We start from the raw sequence: 21780 nt of genomic DNA, 5'->3' as shown, positions 1-21780 counted from the left end.
CTAATGGGAGTTTTCATTTTTTTTTATTGTTGTGACAAAAATCTAATTGTGTTGTCAAGGCAATTCCATTCCATTAAATTCATCGAAAGATGACAACTCATTTGTCATCATTTTTTTATTCTTAAAATTTGAGATTTTTGTGCTGTTTCTACTCCCTACCGTGAAAAAAATAGTATATATACTTCTGGAGAGAATGCTCATTTTTCCCTCGGTGCTTTGTAGCCCTCGGGCTTCGCCCTCTGGCTACAAACTGCACCTTAGGAAAAATCATGCATTTCTCTCCCTCAATATATAATATACTATTTTATACAACTGGTTTACATTGCATTAAAAAACGCAGTCGTATTTTTGATGTTTATTTTAATTTTAATTTTGTAAAACACTTTCAATTCCACATTATTGCATTCGTAAACATGGAATGCAAAGAAAACGACGTTAACGATGTCGATATCGACGACAGATTTCCCGCAGATATTATAAAAGCGGCAAATAGAGTCACTTTAACATTTATAAATAAATAAAAAATAACTAGTGTTAAAATTTTTTTTTTACTAGTGTTAAAATAGTATCTATATTAAAAGACAAGTTTCATAAGACCAGTCTTGAAGCACGAATTCAAGATTAAAAAACGAGTGCCGTAGCCACGAGTTATTTTAAATTTAAAGAATGAGTGCTTCAAGGTCTTATGAAACGAGTTTTTTTATACTATTTTTTGTAATTTGCCCTTTTTAAGTCGTTTTTAAACAAAAATGTTTACTTTCCTCGATTTAGGGATTTTTGGGGCGGTTGGTAATGTCTAGGGCCCGGATTTTAGGCAATTAAAAAGTCGGAAATAGGTGCCTAAAATAGTCCCTTAAACTACTGCAAATAGTCCCTTAAAAACTGAAAATAAGCCATACTAGGTCCTTAAAGTTGTGGTTAATTAAATTAAAAAATGTGTTTTTAAAGTTTTAAGTAGGTACACACAACAAGATATTTACTAATTATTTTTTATTAATTAATATACAATACTACAAGTTTGTTAGTTATTTACATTGTTACGTATTTACATTGCATACAAGATATTGCTCTAAATTTTCTACTTTAAAACATTGTCGGTTATCCACCAAAATGGACTTATATTTTGAAAAACTTCTTTCTACCTCGCAAGAGGTAATGGGCGCAAATTTGTAATAAATTTCTTCCATTTTGGTGTCATGTTCCGGCACATCTTCACCTCTAAAAATTCTTGCCAATTCTAGAAGAAATTTGTATCCAGGATTTTTTTCAGTAACATCTTCAAGTTTTTTTAATGCTACTGCTGCTACAGGGCCTGGAGATTTTTTTAGGGAGGTAAATACGTTTTCAACAATTTTGATTGAATCGGTTAAAGGTAACCCATTTTTTTCCAATTGAGTAATACTTTCGCAGATTATTTTAAAATTACTGCGAACATAAATTAATTGGTTTTTTATTCCGGGTTTCTTCATTATAGACTGTGCTTTTTGAATAGCAACAGCAGAACTTCCATCAAAGGACATGACAACCTGTGAGTAGTTAAAAACAGTTTAACAATCAATTAATTTGCTTATCTTTTATATACTTACTTCTTTAATGGAATCAAAGTGTTCGCTGTAAAACATAGCAGCCTGAAGCCATGTTCCCCATCGTGTTAAAATTGGCTGTGGAGGCAGTGGCATTTCTTTTAGTTTTTCTTTGTACATTTCAACTCTCAAAGGTGCCTTAACGAAAATTTTTTTCACGTTCGAAATTAAATTATCCACATCTTCATATTGATAGCGAATTTTTTCAGCCACTAGATTTAAAGCATGCGCTAAGCATGTGACATGCACAATTTTTGGATAAAACACCTTAAGGTGTCTACCAGATTTTATCATATATGGTGCTCCATCCGTTACAAACAAAAGAAACTTTTCAGCAACAACTCTGGTACTCCACAAGATTTCTACGCATAGAAATTTTAAATCAAAATAAATTTAAAAAAGTGAAAAACCCTTACCTAAAGATTGATTTACGAATCTAGCTATTGTCTCATGATTTGTTCTTTCTAATTGTTTAGACGCCAAAAGATAAGATTTTCCAGGTTCATCTTCTGAAAGTTTCCCAACCAGACAATTCGCCACATATCGCCCAAGTGCATCTGTTGTTTCGTCAACTGAAACCCATATGTTAAAAGGATCCAGCTCATTCCGAATGCGGTCAATAGTCTAAAAGTGAAAATAATTTTAAATTAAATATTAAAAGATAGTATGTTCATACATCTTTGTAGCATTTTGGTAAATAATTTTTCCGTAAAGTAGACTCATCCGGAATTTTTCTACCACAATATTTTGTCAGAAAATTCTGAAACGCAGGATTTTGTAGTTTGTGCCATGGTATATTGGCAGCTAAAAAGACGTTACAAAGTTCCATATTGAATGTACTATTTGCCGATTCCTCCAAGTTCTGTGTCAGCAACGTTTGCCGAAGCGGTGTCATAATGTTCTCTTTATGGATGGCCGTTTGCTCATGCTGTTGCAAGTGACATTTTTTTTCGCATATAAACTACAAAAAATAAAATTTTCAAATAAGTAAAAAATATAAAATGACATATTTTTAATTATGCTTAACTTACCAGTTTACCACAAGCTTTACAAAACATTTCTCGGGTTGATTTTATTTCATATAAATCTTTCTTGCTTGTCCACTGTAATATTTTTTCGCGTAAACTAATTTTTTGTTTCGGCATTATGTTCACTTTAAACAGGTTCACAAGAAACACGACCACTGCACGGAGATAAAGTAAACGAGAAATGACAAATTTGTAATGCTTATATTTACGTCTCCCACCAAATTTCAGAGGAGATGGTTAATTTTATATTTCTTAAATTTTTAGAAAATGACACCCTTAAGGTTTCTCTTATTGTTTCACTTCGGGATTTTAATTTTCGTTTTTATGGCAAGGACCATTTTATAAACGTTAAAGCTTCTAACAATACCTAAGTATCAGAAAACATTAGACCGCGTATACCTGCACCCCTTCGAACAGAGGCAAACAGATAAACTCTGTAATTTATGCCAGTCCAGTCTAATGGTTTGTGGTACTTAGGTATTGTCGGAGTATTTACCGCTGACATCATGGTCCCAACCGTAAAAGCGAAAAAGTAATTCCTGTATTGTACTGCACTTTGTACATTTCAGTAATTACATCTCCTTAAATTTTAAAATCATAAAGCATTGTAAATTTTATTGAGGTACCACTTTTACATTTTCAATACCGTAAACTTCCCAGAATTCGAAAATTGGGAAAAAACCGCAAAAATGAAATTGATTTTTGGTCATTTTAGGCATGTTCAGGCAGTTAAAAGGTAAAATAGGTATTTAAAGGGCATTTTAGGCCGAATAGGCAGAATCAAATATGGCTCTAATTACTCTAATTAAGGCAGAAATCATTTATAGACAAGTTTCATACATGTGCCTTAAAAAATAAAAATAGTCCATTTTGCCTAAAATCCGGGCCCTAGTAATGTCTTAATTTTAAAAGTGAAAATTTGATCAAGTCTTCAAAGTCGCCTTTTGTTTTATCCAAATTCTGTCACAAAACACGAATATGGAAGATAATCTTTCATGTACGCCCGCTGAAATACGTGAAATTGCCAAAAATACGGTCGCGAATTTGTTGCCTGATAAATCCTGATAAATAATTCTTTGCACATTTTGTAATTTAAACTGACACGCATGACGGATCAAGCTTTGCCAACCTAAAAATTTTCATAAAATGTCCCATGAAATAATGGCTATAAGGACATCCCAGATGATGACGTCGCGTTGGTTAATTTGTCTATTAGAGAATCAAAATGGAGGCAAATTACAAAAATACTTTTAACACGGTAAGTTATAAAGAGCAATTTTTAATCAAATTAGCTTCCACTAAAAACGTCACTTTTAATTTCAGTTGTATAAAAAAATGTTTTTCTAAATTTTCTTTTATAATTGAATGTTGAATAATTGATTTGATTGATTAATACCTAAATTATATATTCTAAATTTTCGTAATGACCGCGACATATTGATTAATATTTATTAGCGTATTACTAGATTACTACCCTCTTTGCACCTTAAGGGGGCATCAAGCAACATTTCATTTTGTTTTTTTGTATTGGGGAATTCACGTTAAGGCTGTTGCCTACTGGTTGGCCAAGCAATGGTAAAGTTCGCTAAATAAATTTCCCTTATTTTTCCACAATTTTATGTTTGAATCTATGATGACTATATTTTTTTGTTAAAAATTAACGTATCACATTTCAGTCCCAGTTTTTTGAAAAATCGCTTCATTCTTTAAAAAAAAAATTAATATCGTTTTTCAATAATTTCCGTTATTTTTGTTCAATTTTTCATTTTGAGGCGAACTAATAGTGCACTGGATTCAGAAGAACGTATGTCATGGAGCGACTGTCTCAGTTTTTGAAAAAACAAATTAGATTGGAAGAAAAAAATATAAACAAAAGTTTCAACAAAACGGGTAAAATTCGGTTATCAGGCAGCCAACAATACTTCTGAACTACCTGTTAGTATAACCCCGGGTTGTCATAATCTTTTGGTCGTTCTGTAAGGGGCACGGCCGGCGTGTTAAAGTCCTTGTATCTTCGTAAGGAATTCTGACTTAAGCCCTAAATAGACCGAACAAAGACCCTACTTAAAGAAATGTATTGTCTTATTGTGCCTGTCAATCACTAGACCGTTTCCGACAAATATTTTGAGTACTACCCCAGGTAATTTTTTTCTCTGAGACCGCCTAGTGATTGACAGGTACAATATCACAATACATTTCTTTTAGTAGGGTCTCTGTTCGGTTCATTTATGACTTAAGTCAGAATTCCTTACGAAGATACAAGCACTATATGAATCCCACTTTTAAAATATACCTGGAAAGGACGATGCGGTGGTAGCATCTGGGTAAAAAGATTGTCATGATTTTTTTATTTTTTTAACAAAGTTTAAACCAATCACTAATTCAAATAATAGAGAGTAATTGAAATAAAAAAGGGTTTTCCACATCACCTCAGAGGTACCCTAACCGATGCGTTGGCTCTAAGGAAGCCTCGCCAATAGCCCTATCACCATTATACATATTATACAGTATGGAAACTTTAACTGGAATAAAATTCATAACTTGGGCATAGACGGTTTTTGTAAAAATTCCGAAACAGGTCCATTTGTGTTTTTCCTTGCCCACATTTTGGCGCATACCTATGGTTTTTGCATATCTAGCCCCGGAAGCTCGCAACCACCCCTAACTTTTTTTTTTCAAATGGAAGGGTATGCTAAGTGACACCTCGTTTGAAAGCTTTTTCTCCCTCCACGTTGTTAATGCTATACCTATATCAGATATTTGTCAAATAAACCAACAAAACATATCCAGTTACAGTGTTATAAATAACCGAATTAAAAAATGTGCTCAATTGTACTGCCAACTTAAACAGTCCTTCTTGATCACCCGGTAGTATTCAGAGTATAAACAAATCCTAGTTAAAAAAATGTCAAACAAGAAATTGAGGTTATGGTAAAAGAAAATTTATATTTCGTGAAACATCAACAACAAACAAGAACTCAATCTTCAAGATGGTGTAAACATGGTTAAACTAAGTAAGTCATCCTCGGGGTCCGAATGAGACTAAAGTTGACTCAAGTTGCAAAAAACCATTTTGCCTTTGCAACAGCAAGCATTTTTATGGCGTTGGTCATTTGAAATTACTGTAAAACTGTAGGTACTTATAGTTTATTTTTTAATCAAAGAACCACAACACAGCAATTTACACCCGAAATAGAGCTGACAACATTGTACACTTTTGACATAGGGTGAAAAATCTCATGATATAAAAATTGAGGTTATTAGAGCGCAGCATGTTAATAAAGTTAATAACAACTAATAACAACTAACTTGAGAGATTAATAAATGTCTTCCTTTGTGAGGCATTTTTAATAACACGTTCAAATTTTAGCTGTGAGTTTGCGTATTTTCAAGGACATTAAAAATGACAGATGTTGGCTGGTATAGCCAATAGATATTATTAAATTCGCTAAATTTAGTAAAATTTTATATTTGCAAACCTAAATCAACAGGTCGTGGTTCTTTGATTAAAAAATCGGCTATAATCTATTCCATCTTTAAAAAAACAATAGGTTGCCATGCTTTAATTTTGTTAAATTGGCAGTAGTGAGGAAAATAGAAGTTATATTTAATTTCATTTTGGTTGTAGGTAAACCTTTTTTAACTAAATTTGAAATGCTATGTTACAAAACAAAAAGTAAATAAAGTTATCAATAAATGTCATTTTGACGTTTTTCTAATTTATTTTAAATTAGACAACACAGAGTAATAATTTAAAGGGTTTACTACAAGAGCATATAATGCCAAAAGTTGTGTCTTTCGAGACAAAACGTAATGTGTTGAAGTGCTACACACATTTTAAACGACCTAAGTAACGATGCGATTATTAACAGATTGGTGGACATCTTCAATGTGAGAACAATGAATTTGTATTCGATTAAATCCTAAACTGTATACCCTACAATTTCGACACACTCTGGTTCTCTATTAATTTCTTTTAATACATAAGTACTTAAAGCTGTGGAAGATCCTTACGCGAAGCCAGCAAAACTGATTCACAAAAATTACGTCAACTTAAACAATATGAAATTTCTAAAAGTGATTTTGTAAAATGTGTTTCTTTTAAATATGCGCCTGTTGGCTCGTTGTAAACCTAAAACCTATAAATAAATTTGTTTTTTCATGGTAACTTGTTTTTTTTTATCGCCACTTTTAAAATGTCTCTAGGCAGTAGACAATTATTATTAATTATGTACAAAATCATTAACTTGTGGCCCAACTCGACCATCTCTAGCATGTATTATCTTCAAGGGGTTATTGTTTTGGTCGACAAGAGATTATCTCAGGTAAGGTTGTCCGTTTTCTCTAAGGTTATATTGGGGCCGTAAAAGTAGTTACTTCCTAATAAGCTGCCCTTTTGTGTGGGTTTCAGAAGTTACGCGCCCCTGTAATAAATCAAAAAACTCTGAACGAAACAACCAGCCGGGTTTGTCTGCTATTTACACTTGCCACCAAAAAAAATGGGAAATTGACGTACTGTCGCGAACAATAAATTTTGGTCGTCAATGTCATTTCAAAATTTGGTTAGATTGTCACAAACTTAAAAAATCTCCCTGCCTGATTATGCCCACAACAACAAAGTGTCAAAAAATTGAGAAAAAAATTACAATTAATGTCATACAACATGATGATAAACTCGATTTTTGAGGTTGTTGCTGATAAGTCGTAAAACTGAGTTGTCATAAATCAATAATAATCACCGCTTAACACACGCACATGCAAATTCCTTTTGTCGGGAAGATACTGCGCTCGGCTTACGTTAGCAAACTGGTCATCCTCTTTCTGAAAGCTGTGTGCGGCGTCAGAGTGAGAAAACATGATTTTTGGAAGATGCTAGGTAAGGGATATTACTTTAGAGCAGGAAATAATCTTCTTAGAAATATTAATCCTTCTGCTAATAACAGTGACGTGGGAAATAGAATAGACGGAGCGTAAGATACACCGCTTTGATTCCCACCTGTACATTTTTGCCCTTACCAAGATGGCCACCGATTGTATTGCTGGTTGCTGTTGCGAAAGTTTTATAATGATGGGGATAACAAAATACAATAAAAAGATACATTAAATAAAAATGGACAAAAGCCAAATTAATTTATCGATGTTTAAAAAGTACAACCTTTGTTAAATAAACTCGGTACAGGTTGCAAAGACACACTTGTCATTTGCAACAGCAATTTTATGGCCTTAGTCGTTTGAAATTACTTTAAAACTGTACTTATATGGAAAATATTCAACCCAAACTATGATTTTCTGGTCCCTTTCTGCCCTTATCTGGTTCAAAAATATGAAAAAAATGCTGTTGCAAATGACTAGTGGTTTTTTGCAACTTGAGTCAACATTACCAACATATTAAAAATGACACTGACAGCTTGGATGTCGTTGAAAACGAATATAGTTATTTTTGATCAATTCAAATTTGTTTCTATAGTGGACTCAAGTTGCAAAAAACCACTTGTCATTTGCAACAGCATTTTTTCAATATTTTTGAACCAAATAAAGGCACAAAGGTTCCAGAAAATCATAGTTTGAGTTGAATATTTTCCATATAAGTACAGTTTTCAAGTAATTTCAAACAACTAATGCCATAAAATTGCTGTTGCAAATCCAAATTGGTTTTTTGCAACTTGAGTCAACTTTATATAATGCTAGTTCAAACATACGTGACGTTACTAGAATACTAGATAATAACGTCATCGCAAATGGGTAAAATTGGAGTCTATAGTCGAATTTTTACCCTTTTGAGGTTTCTTGCTGAAACGACAGAAACAGAAAAAAAAACAAAAAAAAAACCGGCACGTTTATTTATTGTTGGTGTTGGCGCATCTGCAGGTAGTTTGGTCCGTCAAGGGTGGGCACTACCCTGCAGGTAGCTTACCTGGCAAGATAAACTCTCAAACAGAGAGGACTTCTGTATTAACCACCGGACAGTTCGGTCCACTTTCATTGTTGTTGAATATATTGTTAAAATTAAAACATTGAGTTTTAATCATCAGGTCCTTCGAACAATTTACACAAAATCACAAATACCAGCACCTCATTACAGTCCTGGTCACGAACATATTGTTGGTCCATAGAGCCGGATATCATCGAGTTAGTGATTAGTGATAAGTGATTTAATTCGTGCATCAGCGAAATCACCATAGCAGCATCCGACAACAACAGAAGTCCACCAAGTTGGTCCAAGACATACCAGTCAGGTCAGTGAGCATCCTATATTCCTATATCATTCCCGGTCAGATCCATTCCGTGAGCGACACATTTAATTCATCTTTAATTCATTTCAATCACATATTTCATTTCAAAATGCCTGAGTTAGCAAAATTAATACTCAAGAAAAATCAAACAATAGCTCAGCTTAACAGAATATCAAAATTTGTTGCATCATTCCCACCAGGTGATAATGTAAACAAAATTAAATCACGCATGTCAGCCCTAGATGATCTCTACAAGGAGTTCAGGGAGGTTCAATACCAAATTGAATTAATTGACAATACCGCCTCAGAGACAAACGATCGCGAAACGTTTGAAGATTCATATTTCGATACAAAGAGCATGATGCAATCTGTCATAGATAGTCATGTCCAAGATACTTCACAGGAAGTCAATGTAAATTTACCACAGTTTAGTGGGTCTTATTCAGAATGGACCTCGTTTCATGACACATTCAACAGTTTAATTCATGAAAACAAAGGTTTAAACGATATTAGACGCTTTCATTACTTAAAGGGAGTTCTTAAGGGTGAAGCTTTAAAATGCATTGAATCTTTAAAAATATCAGGGGCCAATTATGCAATCGCTTGGGACACACTCAAAAAACGATACAAAAATACAAGACTCATTGTGCAAGAACATGTTCAAGCCATACTTAATGCACCTCCTCTCAACAAAACCATATATTCAGGTCTAAGACAATTATTAGACACCGTCATTTCCAATTTAGAGGCGCTTAAGGTTCTAAACATAAACACAAATTCATGGGATCCATTAATTGTCCCAATAATTACACAAAAACTGGATTTTCCAACAAAAAGGGAATGGGAAGCAAAATTGAACTCAGAAATTCCGAAATTGGCAGACCTTCAAGAGTTTTTAAATAATAAATGCAATCTTTTAGAGTCGCTAAATTCAGGTAATCAAAAATTACAATCGTCGCAGCACAAAACGCATGCAATTGCCAATCACGCTTCTGCGAATGATAAACTCACTTGTTCGTTTTGCAAAAAGGGTCATTTCATTTTCCAGTGTGCTGATTTTTTAAAGTTAGCAGTAACTGAACGATTTAACCAAGTTAAACGTTTAAACTTGTGTGTGAATTGCTTAAAACACAATCATTCAGCCCTAAATTGCAAGTCAGGTTCCTGCAAAGAATGTAACAAAAAACATAACACACTTCTGCATTTTAACAAATCCAATCAAACAATAATCGAAACACCTCAGTCAATCGAAACAATACAACAACCATCGTCAACGGAACCTTTAGTTGTTACAAACCATTGTCAATTTGATAAGCCATATGTATTACTATCGACTGCACAAATTCACGTCGAAGACATCCATGGCAAATATCACACGTGCCGAGTACTGTTAGATGTAGGTTCGCAGTTAAACTTTATTTCTAGTACTTTGTGCAAACTTTTAAACGTCCCGTTAAGGCATACCAAACTAACAGTTTCGGGAATTAACAATACAGGCAACACCATTTCACATTCTGCAGATATTAAATTCAAATCACGACTCAGTAAATTTTCCAAAAAACAGCAATTCTTCGTAGTTGACAAGGTGACGGAAAACTTGCCGGCACAAACGTTTTCTTCAAAGGAGTTAAATTTACCACAATCACTCCAATTAGCAGATCCTCACTTTAATGTCTCGGGACCCATCGACATTTTAATGGGAGCCCAATTATTCTGGCAAATTTTAAATAAAGGTCAAATCTCATTAGGGCACAATAAGCCTGTTTTACAACAAACACATTTGGGCTGGATAATTGGCGGCTCCTTGAACATTAGCCCGGAACAAAACAGTTTAAATCATCTGGTCACCAATTGTCACATTGGTGCAGACATCCTCCATAAACAAGTCGAACGGTTTTTCCAAATTGAGGATTTCGGTAATAAACGAAATTTTTCCTCGGAAGAAATCCTTTGTGAGGAGCACTTTCGGCAAAATTACAGACGGGACCTAGACGGGCGGTTTATGGTACAATTGCCTTTCAAAAACGATACAACCCCGTTAGGAAATTCCTTGCAGACGGCGACGAAACGGTTTATTGCTTGGAGACCAAACTTTAAAGAGACCCCGCGCTGAGAAACAGTTATTCAGATTTCATTCATGAATACCTGGCACTTGACCACATGGAAAGGGTACCAGGTAGTCAAATAGAAACCGACAAGTGTTACTATATGCCTCATCATGCAGTAATCAAGGAACACTCAATCAGTACAAAAACAGGCGTAGTTTTCGACGCATCCGCCAAAACAACAAATGGTATTAGTCTGAATGATCAATTAATGATAGGTCCTACGTTGCAAGAGGATTTGTTTAGCATTTTGACTAGATTCAGAACATATCAATACGTACTCAGTAGCGATATAGCTAAAATGTTTAGACAAATCTTAATGCAAGAGTCACATCGAGATTATCACAGAATATTATGGCGTGATGATCAGTCAAAACCTCTAGAAATGTATAGACTCAAAACCGTCACATACGGTACAGCATGCGCTCCATTTTTGGCCGTGAGATCATTGCAACAACTAGCGCATGAAAATATTCAAAATTATCCATTAGCCAGTAAAATAATCCTAAGAGACTTCTACATGGATGATTTATTGACAGGTACAAATTCATTAAACGAAGCGATTCAAATACGCGATGAAATTACATCAATCTTAAAAGGCGGCGGCTTTCAGTTGTGCAAGTGGGCGTCGAACTGTGCCGAACTTTTGCCAAAATCAACCGATTCATCCGAAATTTCAAAATTTATAACACTAGATTTGCAAGCAGACACAAAAACGTTAGGGTTATTGTGGAACTGCGCGACTGACAAACTCAAATACAACATTTCCGATTTTTCTACAAATCCAGTTACAAAACGCGGAATTCTATCCATAATTGCTCAGATTTGTGATTTAATTGGCCTTATTAGTCCTATTGTCGTGCGGGCAAAAATCATTTTACAAAATCTTTGGAGTTTAAACTTAGATTGGGACGATCAAGTTCCACCTTCGATCGAGAATCTGTGGTCACAGTTTCTAACAGATTTAAGGCACTTACCCAATTTGCAAATTCCTCGAAAGGTTATAATTTCTTCACCCGCGGTCGTAATAGAATTACATGGCTTCTGCGATGCTTCCATTCAAGCATATGGAACATGTGTATATATTAGATCAATTGATCAGCATAACAACATAAATGTACATTTGTTGTGTGCGAAATCGCGTGTCGCACCACTAAAGCCCATATCTCTGCCAAGATTGGAGTTATGTGGCGCGTTATTATTAACCCGGTTAGTTGCGAGAATATCAAAAACATTAAATTTAAATTTTCAAAAACAGTATTATTGGACAGACTCGAGCATTGTATTGGCTTGGATATCGGCGAACATTTGTCGCTAATAGAATCTCGGAGATTCAAGACACAACAACAAGAGCTGATTGGAATCACGTTAGATCAAAGGATAACCCGGCCGATATTGTTTCAAGAGGTATGTCCCCAAAAGAGTTAATGAATTCAGATTGATGGTGGCACGGACCCGCATGGCTACGAACTCCTTCTGAGAACTGGCCCAAGTCTTATCCCGATCAGACTCAATCGGTCCCAGAAAAACGCAAAATAACGCTTGTTGCTACAACGGCCACACCAGAATTTGAGACGTTAACAAAATTTTCATCATTCTCCAAATTGCAGCGCGTCATAGCCTTATGTTTAAGATTCATACATAATTGTCACCACAAAACAAACAAGGTTTCAGGTTTTTTAACTTGCGACGAATTAAACAAAGCCAGAGTTGCAATTCTGAAAATAATTCAACGCCAACATTTTAATACCGAATTAACTGATTTAAAGAATAACAAAACCATCAGAAGGACAGTAAATTAATAGCATTAAGTCCATTTCTATCAAAGGAAGGCTTAGGTGGTAGATTAACACATGCACCGATTAACTTCAACCAAAAATTCCCGATAGTTTTACCTGCAAATCACTACATAACGGAGCTTATTGTAAGACAGGAGCACGAGCGGCAATTGCATGCTGGGCCACAGGTGACATTGTGTTCAATCAGACAAGTCTACTGGCCCATCTCAGGTCGCAACACAGTCAGAAAAACAATTCACAGATGTGTAAAGTGTTTTAAGGCGAATCCCAAAGGATTAACGCAAAAAATGGGCGACTTACCTGTTGGCAGATTGCAACCTGCTCGTCCCTTTATCAAAACCGGTATAGATTATGCAGGACCAATATATTTAAAGACTGGAACCTCACGCAGTAAACAAAGAGTTAAGGCCTACATAGCTTTGTTCATTTGTTTCACCACTAAGGCCATACATATTGAATTAGTGGGCGATTTGACTACAGAATCCTTCTTGAACGCATTGAAGAGATTCATCTCGCGACGCGGACATGTCGCAGAAATTTATTCGGATAATGCAACAAATTTTACAGGTGCCAGTCGAGAACTAAAACTTTTATTAAATTCATCAAAATGTCAAAATTTAATTAGTCAGGAAATGAATAATGTAAATATCCGTTGGCACTTCATCCCACCGCGATCACCTCACTTCGGAGGTTTATGGGAGTCAGGTATAAAATCTATTAAATATCACCTCAAAAGAGTAATTGGTGACACATCAGTCACGTATGAAGAGATGTATACGCTTTTAACACGCGTGGAAGCTTGTCTAAACTCACGTCCTCTTACTCCTATGAGTCCAGATCCTACAGATTTTTCCGTCCTGACACCTGCTCATTTTCTCATCGGCGAACCCATGACGGCGCCATTGGAGCCCAATCTCGAAGAATTGAAGATAAACAGATTATCACGTTGGCAACGCATCGAACAATTGCGGCAACAATTCTGGCGCAGATGGATTCGAGAATACATCCCGCAACTATAATTACGTCCAAAGCGTCAACGCATCACCAACGACAACGTTCAACCAGGAGATATGGTGTTGATCAAAGAAGACAACGTTGCACCACTACATTGGCCTCTTGGTAGGGTCGTCCAGGTCCATCCAGGACACGACGATGTTGTTAGAGTGGTGTCAGTTAAAACAGCAAAAGGTGCGGTTGTGTCGCGTAGTGTCAAAAAACTGTGCGTTCTTCCGTTAGACAAATGACATTCGAAAGGAGTGATAACGACATGCTCGTCGATGTTCGAATTTATTCAATTTCACGTATGTTTGTAATGTACATATCATGTATTTGTCACAAGTGATTTCATAGTTCTTATAATCCGTTTTATATTATGTATTAGCTTAAGTTCATGTGTTTATATTGTTTAGTTTTAGTTTGTTAATCATTCTCCTTCTCACTTGAGACGTCATATTTGTTCTCATATTATTCATGTCTGTAGTTTTAGTCATTATACTTAAATCATTAATTGTAAATATCTAATTAGGTCATTTACTCATTTATATCATTTGAAGGCAACCCTTCAAGGGGCCGGCGATGTTGGCGCATCTGCAGGTAGTTTGGTCCGTCAAGGGTGGGCACTACCCTGCAGGTAGCTTACCTGGCAAGATAAACTCTCAAACAGAGAGGACTTCTGTATTAACCACCGGACAGTTCGGTCCACTTTCATTGTTGTTGGAATATATATTGTTAAAATTAAAACATTGAGTTTTAATCATCAGGTCCTTCGAACAATTTACACAAAATCACAAATACCAGCACCTCATTACAGTCCTAGTCACGAACAGTTGGTGTGGTTATATTGTGCTTGTTCAGGTGAAATCAAAACGCGTTTAGATGGCATACGAGTCATTTTGAGGATGTAAGTAGTCTTTGCCAAAGCCAAATAACCACCAACACTGCATTCTACCCAAAAAAATCAACCGGCAACGTTGTACACTTAGATTTGATTGGTCTAGCATCCTAGTAATATCAAAATTGCCATTATACACTTAGTGTAATTTTGTTTTCACCAACATAATTCAACAGGTTGTGATGAACCAAGTGGGTAATTCAAAATTCCCACCAATCGGCCATCTCATTTTTTTTTTGCCAACATACGCAATGAAAATAACACCCGCGAAATTCAAAAATGGCCAAGAGCGCGTGATCGTACCTCGTTAATTTCCCTACGTTGTGTTTTTTTTTTATACAAATTAAACATTACCAGATTCGTTCCAACAGGGTTTGTGAACCACACAGAAGAGTGCAAATAAAAACAACACAATAATTAAAACCAGCTATTTATTCAAAGTTATGATTTTGGTTAAGGCCGGGATTCATGAATAATAAAACGTCTCGGGAGAGGGCACCCAAGTCTCCTCAAATGTGAGAAGACTACTCATTTAGAACTCTAGGAAAATGGTGAGCTCTGGCCATTCTCCCAGACCCCCGAATGAGGCTCCGCTAAAACCTCTCCTGAAAATACGAACAAGTCCGAAGTGACAACGTGGACGGGACAGTTAGTGAGAATTGAGCAAAACTGATTTCATAAACAACACAATTCAAATTCAGAAAAAAACAGGAGGGTCATGTACATTACAAACAAAACAGTTACTTCGGACCGTTCGAGCGAGAGCGGGCACTAGGCGAGAACTTCAGCATGTTCTTTTTTTTCTTTTCCAAGTTAATTTACAAAATACGGCAGATACGCTATAGAAGGAGTGAGTGGCTTTGGGTGGTCCGGAGGTCTGTGGTACCTATCCTTACGACTTTATCATTTCCCGCCTACCCGTGATTTAGTGCTAAGGGGAAAAAATCCTAACTGCTTTACGTTAAGTCAACAAATTGAGGTACTCTAAGTTCATCGGTTGAATTGAATATGACTATTTCAAAGCAAAAACAAACGACGCTTGTCAAGTACCACAAACTTCGAGAACAGATTACCATTCCGGAAGTTCTGTGCCAAGGAACTCGGATTCAACTTACACCATGAGCGACGTTGCGGACCAGCATTCAGCAAGCCCCGCCAAGCGTTATGGTTTTCGGGTCTCTCTTGGGGCACAACATGTTAAACGAGGGGCCGCGGGGTCGTGTTCAACGATTGGATGTTAGGAGCAACTAAACCCCTCAAACAGAGAGAGACCCTCGCGATAAGGAAGAATTGACATTTACAGCAACTGGAAAATGTAAACGAAACCGCGACAAAACTTTGTTGACGGAGTAATCTAAGAACACTTTCAGTTTGGGATGGAAAAGTGGTAACAACCAATAACACATACATAACAATAAAACAAAAAAACACAGTCCAGTCGACCCTAGCCTATTAGAGCCGGATCATCGACAAGGGGCCCCCCCTTGGATAATATGGAGGGCGCCCCGGGACTAAACGATGAAAATACCTAAATGTAGAAGATCCCTGGATAAGGAAAAAGCCCGCGCAGATACCTGAAATATAAACCCAATTGGTTGCTACCGGGATGGAAAGTGGAAACTTTCAAATTTTGATTAAAAATGTTAAGCAATAAATAAATACTTGTTACAGCAAAAGCGTCACTCGGAATAATTAGAAAGGGGATCAAAGTGAGGGAGTGCGCCGATAAAAAGTGAAAGCCACAGACCCACGCTAAAACTTGGAGTCATTTTCTTTTAGGAAAATTAGTGAATTGTAAAAACCTGCTTTGACAACAAAGGGCAAACGTGATCCGTCAATTTTATAAATTTAGCAAAACTAGAACCAGGCTGCCTTACGCTCCTTCGCAAGCTTATAATGTTAAAAACATAATACATGAGGATGGTCGAGATAAATGTGGATTTTGTAAAACATGGTGGAAACCCACGTGCGACCCATTTGTGTCTTATTATTGTTAAACTACATTTCGGGCGAAGCAGAATTAATTTTAGTACCCCAAACACATACCTAGTTCAAAACAGAAGTTGGACAGCAACATTTAGCACAGTTCAAAAAAAAAAAACAACTAAAATCGCACAATTAGCACACAGAAAAAATACACGGTACTTCTGTACTACTCTGCGGTCAAGAAAAAAAGTGCCCTCAAAAAAAAAACATGGCCGTTCATCCCCTGTCGACTTTCACCCACGCCCCCAAGCGGTCGCCGACGGTACCGAACGCCGGTAATTCTATAGCTTTCATTGGCGGTTAGTTTTGAATTCAAAAGCGGTTATCTCAAGGTGGTGGTTATTTGGGTTTGGCACGGCCTATACACGCACAATTAAAATTACCTATTTGACTCATCAGAAGTCAACTAAGAAGACATTGAGGAATTTGAAAACGAGTATTTCAAATTCGTTTGTGAAGCTCAAAATCTCGCACAAAATCAAAATCAGGTAGCAAGTAGCAGCCCCTCAGGCGTTACTAATTCAACGGAGCGTTTCAGGTAAAACTACCAAACATTCAAATACCGGGTTTCAATGGAGATTTTACCGACTGGGTAACCTTTAGACACATTCATTTCACTGATACACGGAAATCAACATTTAAGTTCGATTAAAAAATTCCACTATTTACGAAGCAGCTTAAAGGCAGTCGCATTAGAAACCATAGAACACCTAACGTTATCCGCTGACAATCCAACTCGAAAATTTGTAACCAATCAAATTGTAGCATTTTTCAAATTTGTACCAATCAAATTGATTTATAGTGAAAAACCACCGAGCAGTGTTTTTTCGCAGTGAAAAAACAACAGGTAGAGTTTTTCTGCGAAAAAATGTATGTCAAAATGAAACGTCAAAATGAAATGTCAAATTTATATTAAATTAATATTAAATCGATAGACACGTGTAACAAACAAGGCCCTAAATATGTATATGTATAGTATTACATTCAACAGTATTCTTTACCATAATAATTGCTGGTACTATTGCAATCAAAAAATTTTGGACACTAATGTCATCGTGCTGTCATACATTCTAAAACGACCCTTATGTATTAATAACCTCAATTTTGATTGTGTCAATTTTGAAAATGTGAATGTCAGATTTACCGAGAAAATATTCAAAAAGTTGTAAAAATCAGATAAATGGAATAGAACAAGGTTTTAATTAATAAAAAATATAAAACAAATACCCAAATGTACTCGCATACCTATTAAAAAAATTATATTTTAAACCGGTGTCAAAGTGACAACAATTTCATCTTTCATGTGACAGTTTTGCAGGGGCTATGATGCGGGTGCGAGAGAGATAACTCTCGCAGAGAGAGACAGAACACAAAAATAATAATAATGCTGATACTAATCAAATTATCAATCAATATAACACATCAGACTTGATGCAGTGTCAGGATGTCGTAATTTGGTAATTGTCAGTAAATAAAATAATTGGGTGAACATTACGTTAATAATGGTGTCATGACGGCTTGTGTTGTGGATCGAGGTGATCGTGGTCGGTACATCTATCACAGGCTTACCTCCTGTAAAATAATAAAATGGGGTGGTGAGTAACCAGTTCGCTGAAAGTGTTGTGCGAGCACAACCAACACATATTTACAATAAAAAATCACACACATCTCAAATATGGTACCATCACAATGTCAACGTCAACTCTTAATATCGTTGGTGATTATCAATTATCATCACATATTCATTGAGCTCTAGTACTTTAAGTTATTATCAATTATTATTAACTCATTGAGCTTTGTCCAGGGTTGTTAGGAAAAGGAAAAGAGTAGGGTTCACTCAGAACCCCCAGGACTCTTAACAGTCCACTGCTCAACTGTAATCAAACGAGGCGCCCTGATAACACTCAGCGACCCTCAATCAATTGTGATCACCAAAAACAGATGAGCGGCCCTGATGGACCTCAGCGGCACACTCGATCTGCCACACTGGCAGCATCCCCGGTCTCTGCCAGTGCATCACAATCAATTTCACCCCGCTAGCAGCTCCACGGTCTCTGCTAGCGTACAGTTGCCGGAACAAAGGAAATTTGGACAGTCTAATTAATTAGCTCGACATGTCGGGGCTCAATCATATCAAAATTAGCAATTGCATCAAACTGTTATGACTCTGATCAAATCAACAACATAATCACCCTCAATGGTGAAAACAACATCATCTCAATTAATTATAACTCACGAGCAGTCCTGATCACTGTCAGAGACTCTCAATTAATTATTAATCACGAGCGGTCCTGATCTCAGTCAGCGACCCACAATTAATTAGCAATCACGAGCAGCCCTGATCTCAGTCAGCGACTCTCAATACTCTCAATTAGTTATTATAAATCATTCAAAGACTCACCATGCTAATTGTCTTTAATTATGGCCATGATCATCATCAATATCAATTATTAAAGTAGGTAAACTCACCACATCACCAACAGAAACAGGTTACTCAGTGATACACTCACCTTGTGTAAATTAACTACACCTTTCACAAACTCACTTTCGCATAAACTTTAATAAAATATTCTAATTGGATTCTTTGCTCTACACTCTGTCACAGTTCGTCTTCAACTGACCTAGTCCGCCCTTTAAATACCCTAATAATCAGCATCCAACAATCACGAAATGGGTCTCATGGTCTGACGCTGACAGATTTGTGACGGTCTGGCATCTCGCACTATTGGGGTGTGCGAGAGGGTTGTAAATAATGTCTCGGTACTGTTTTGTTTGTCTTGAACTATTTATCGAAATTCCTGAAGGTCCACAACAAGTCTATAAATCCATCTAACTTTTGGACGTGACTTAGACATATGCAAAAGACGAAAACAGGAAAAAAAAATGTGTTTAATATTTCATTGTCCTACAGTTTCAATAAAGCATGATTTAGAGTAATTTTTTTAATGTGACAGAAGTTTGATGTCCAAAATTTTATGATCGTAATAGTACAAATGGTTGCGTATATGCGTCAACTCGATAAAACATTTCTCGGTGGATTGTCAAGTCGAGTACAATTCGTGGTCTAGTTTTTTCTGCAAAATTTGTCATTTAAGACATTCGTAGCTTTTGCTTTTGGAAAAGCTACTCATGTTTTAAATGACAAATTTTGTTGGAAAAAATTAAACGACTTATTGTATTATTGTTGACATTAATGCCGCTGCGTAGGAGTTACTAAAATCAGTAAAATCACGTTTCGAGAACACTCGATTAATTACTCAGCATCATGTGCGCGTGATTTTTGCATTGCCTGCGGTAAATAAAGAATCCAAATCCCTAAGACAATTACTGCACGGTTTAACTTCAAATAACAAAGCATTAGAAGCGATTAATCGGCCCGTGCAACATTGGGATGATTTATTGGTTCAAATTTGATTAATAGTGTTAACAATAATTCGGTATTTGGGTGATAAACCAGTAAAACACAGATTCTCAAAACAAGTAGTTTTAATCTCGGGAGCAGCTGATACAGGTCTCGACTCTTTGGTGGTAGTTTCGTATCTCCCCTTTTCCGCGCGGTACTTCGTCCTGCTCCCGTCACCGGCCGTCGGAATCCCCGAGTACCACCGAGGACGCCCACGCAGTGCTGACGTGACGTTCGTGGAGTCCTACGGGGTTTCACCCGTTAACACGGCCTTTCCTGACCTGCAGAGTGTCCTCACTCGTCTGGTCCAATCGGCTGCCAGGACAAAAGTTCTCTGAAACTCAGATACCGTCTAAGTAACTGCGGAAACGCATTTGTTATTGCTTGTTGATCCTGAAAGCCGTTTTGCGTGGATCTCAGGAGCCTGCCTAACCTGCGAACTTTGCAAACTTGGGCCCAAGTGTTACAGATTAATGATAATACATGTACGAAATAAACACTACGAAAGAACGCACTACAACTAAGGAACGTACTAATACTAAAGGAACGATATAACCTCGCTTTGAGCGAACTTAATACTAGAGGCGCTTAATTCGGTCCGAAATCTACGTTGGTCAACTCCGAACCGCCAGGCGCGGCCTATGACCTGGGCATCAGACACCCGCAATCAGCCCCTCAACGCCTCGCACGCCGGTAGAATGGACAACCACCAGGGCAATGGTTTTCCCGTCCTCTGGAACGCACCCACGCGTCAGACCGTCTACCTCGTGCAGGCGGAGTGCCGACAGACCGGGAGCTTAGCCCCCAGAGAGGGTCTCACCACCCTCCCTGACCCTGTCCAGTACTCGGCCAGTACTGTCCTCTATTCATAGTGGATCCACGGCCTCCTACTCTCTGCCGCCGCCACTCCACTATCCCGCAACTGCAATCGGGGAGTCCCCGGGAGGTCCGCTATCTCGTCCCGGTCGTGGCTCAGCACCTCCACTACCTCGGATGGGGCTCGCCACCTCAGGAGCAAAGCTCGACTGGTATCCGTGGCCTGACTGGCTGCCGCTGCGGATCATCACCAGATCCTCCACGACGTCCGGACGTGGTACTCGGCAGTCTCCTGCTCCATCCGTGCTCGTACAGCCGCCGTATGGGTGATCTCCCGGTTCTCTAGTTCCAGCTGACCCTGTGTTACAAGTCGATACCTCATTAGTGCGTAACTTGCAGTTATCTCGATGGATTTATTGACGTTGCCATTTAGCCCGAACCGAATATCCGCGATGTTTTCATCCCGCCGATTGTTGTCGATATAGGCGCGTATTGTAGCGAGACCCGATTATAGTATTGTAGCGTTCAAGAAATATTTTATACTCTTCCGATAAAATGAGTGAACGTTCTATTGGTAAAGATCGTACGTTAGCCGCTAATTATTATACTATGCGATCTTATAAATTATTCCGCCCTTTTAGCGCAGTTCTGAAATAAGTCTTTATTCGCGTCGTACCCCAGCGTTTCACCTCCAATTCGAAAGGGTGATATTTTTGTTCGTGTTTAGTGGTCTGTCGTTCAAAGTACCCGACGACTTTTCCTCAAGCCGTCATATCTCTCTGCACCAAATTTCCAGCCAGACCCCACCGATTGTCATCGATGTATAATAACATAACCTTTCCTGGGTCAAACAAAGCCAGCACAGGTGCCGAAGTTAGTGACTTTTTCCAGGTGTTAACACCTCGATCTCATCTTGGGATTTTTCCCAAGTCTATA

General features: G+C 37.3%; 4 protein-coding genes across 4 annotated transcripts in view; 3 read left to right on the top strand and 1 right to left on the bottom strand.

Annotated features, from left to right (window-relative positions):
- Nucleotides 1-814: 814 nt before the first annotated feature.
- Nucleotides 815-3503, bottom strand: LOC138140590 (uncharacterized). Its single transcript, XM_069061653.1, has 5 exons — nt 2615-3503; nt 2260-2544; nt 2000-2207; nt 1587-1945; nt 815-1526 (listed from the first exon to the last, which is right to left on the bottom strand). Exons 1-5 carry the CDS (start codon nt 2726-2728, stop codon nt 1038-1040), a joined length of 1455 nt encoding a protein of 484 aa, XP_068917754.1. The 5' UTR covers nt 2729-3503; the 3' UTR covers nt 815-1037.
- A 5570-nt stretch (nt 3504-9073) lies between these two features.
- Nucleotides 9074-10957, top strand: LOC138127322 (uncharacterized). The gene has a single exon (XM_069043348.1). It carries the CDS (start codon nt 9074-9076, stop codon nt 10955-10957), a length of 1884 nt encoding a protein of 627 aa, XP_068899449.1.
- A 47-nt stretch (nt 10958-11004) lies between these two features.
- On the top strand, nt 11005-13767 carry LOC138127260 (uncharacterized). The gene is made up of 3 exons (XM_069043218.1): nt 11005-12158; nt 12221-12356; nt 12778-13767. Exons 1-3 carry the CDS (start codon nt 11005-11007, stop codon nt 13765-13767), a joined length of 2280 nt encoding a protein of 759 aa, XP_068899319.1.
- A 3065-nt stretch (nt 13768-16832) lies between these two features.
- The window catches only part of LOC138138392 (uncharacterized), a 189274-nt gene continuing 184326 nt past the window's right edge, over nt 16833-21780 (top strand). Inside the window, exon 1 of the mRNA XM_069058311.1 lies at nt 16833-16957. The gene's annotated coding sequence lies outside the window, so the exon portion shown is untranslated. The remainder of the gene's footprint in view (nt 16958-21780) is intronic.

Source organism: Tenebrio molitor, chromosome 1, assembly GCF_963966145.1.
Source record: "Tenebrio molitor chromosome 1, icTenMoli1.1, whole genome shotgun sequence".
In the NCBI taxonomy this organism is placed as follows: Eukaryota; Metazoa; Arthropoda; class Insecta; order Coleoptera; family Tenebrionidae; genus Tenebrio; species Tenebrio molitor.
The sequence above is the reverse complement of the archived record's forward strand: the minus strand, read 5'-3'. Positions and strand labels throughout refer to the sequence as shown.

Excerpts from the sequence above, each read along its gene's own strand:
- LOC138127260 (XM_069043218.1), top strand. The coding sequence starts at position 11,005 with ATGGAAAGGGTACCAGGTAGTCAAATAGAAACCGACAAGTGTTACTAT. Across the intron at positions 12,159-12,220 it reads GGCGCGTTATTATTAACCCG|ACTCGAGCATTGTATTGGCT; the intron begins GTTAGTTGCGAG and ends ATTATTGGACAG. Across the intron at positions 12,357-12,777 it reads GGCCGATATTGTTTCAAGAG|GAAGGCTTAGGTGGTAGATT; the intron begins GTATGTCCCCAA and ends TTTCTATCAAAG.
- LOC138140590 (XM_069061653.1), bottom strand. The coding sequence starts at position 2,728 with ATGCCGAAACAAAAAATTAGTTTACGCGAAAAAATATTACAGTGGACA. Across the intron at positions 2,545-2,614 it reads GTAAAGCTTGTGGTAAACTG|TTTATATGCGAAAAAAAATG; the intron begins GTAAGTTAAGCA and ends TATTTTTTGTAG. Across the intron at positions 1,946-1,999 it reads ATTCGTAAATCAATCTTTAG|AAATCTTGTGGAGTACCAGA; the intron begins GTAAGGGTTTTT and ends TTCTATGCGTAG.
- LOC138127322 (XM_069043348.1), top strand. The coding sequence starts at position 9,074 with ATGTCAGCCCTAGATGATCTCTACAAGGAGTTCAGGGAGGTTCAATAC.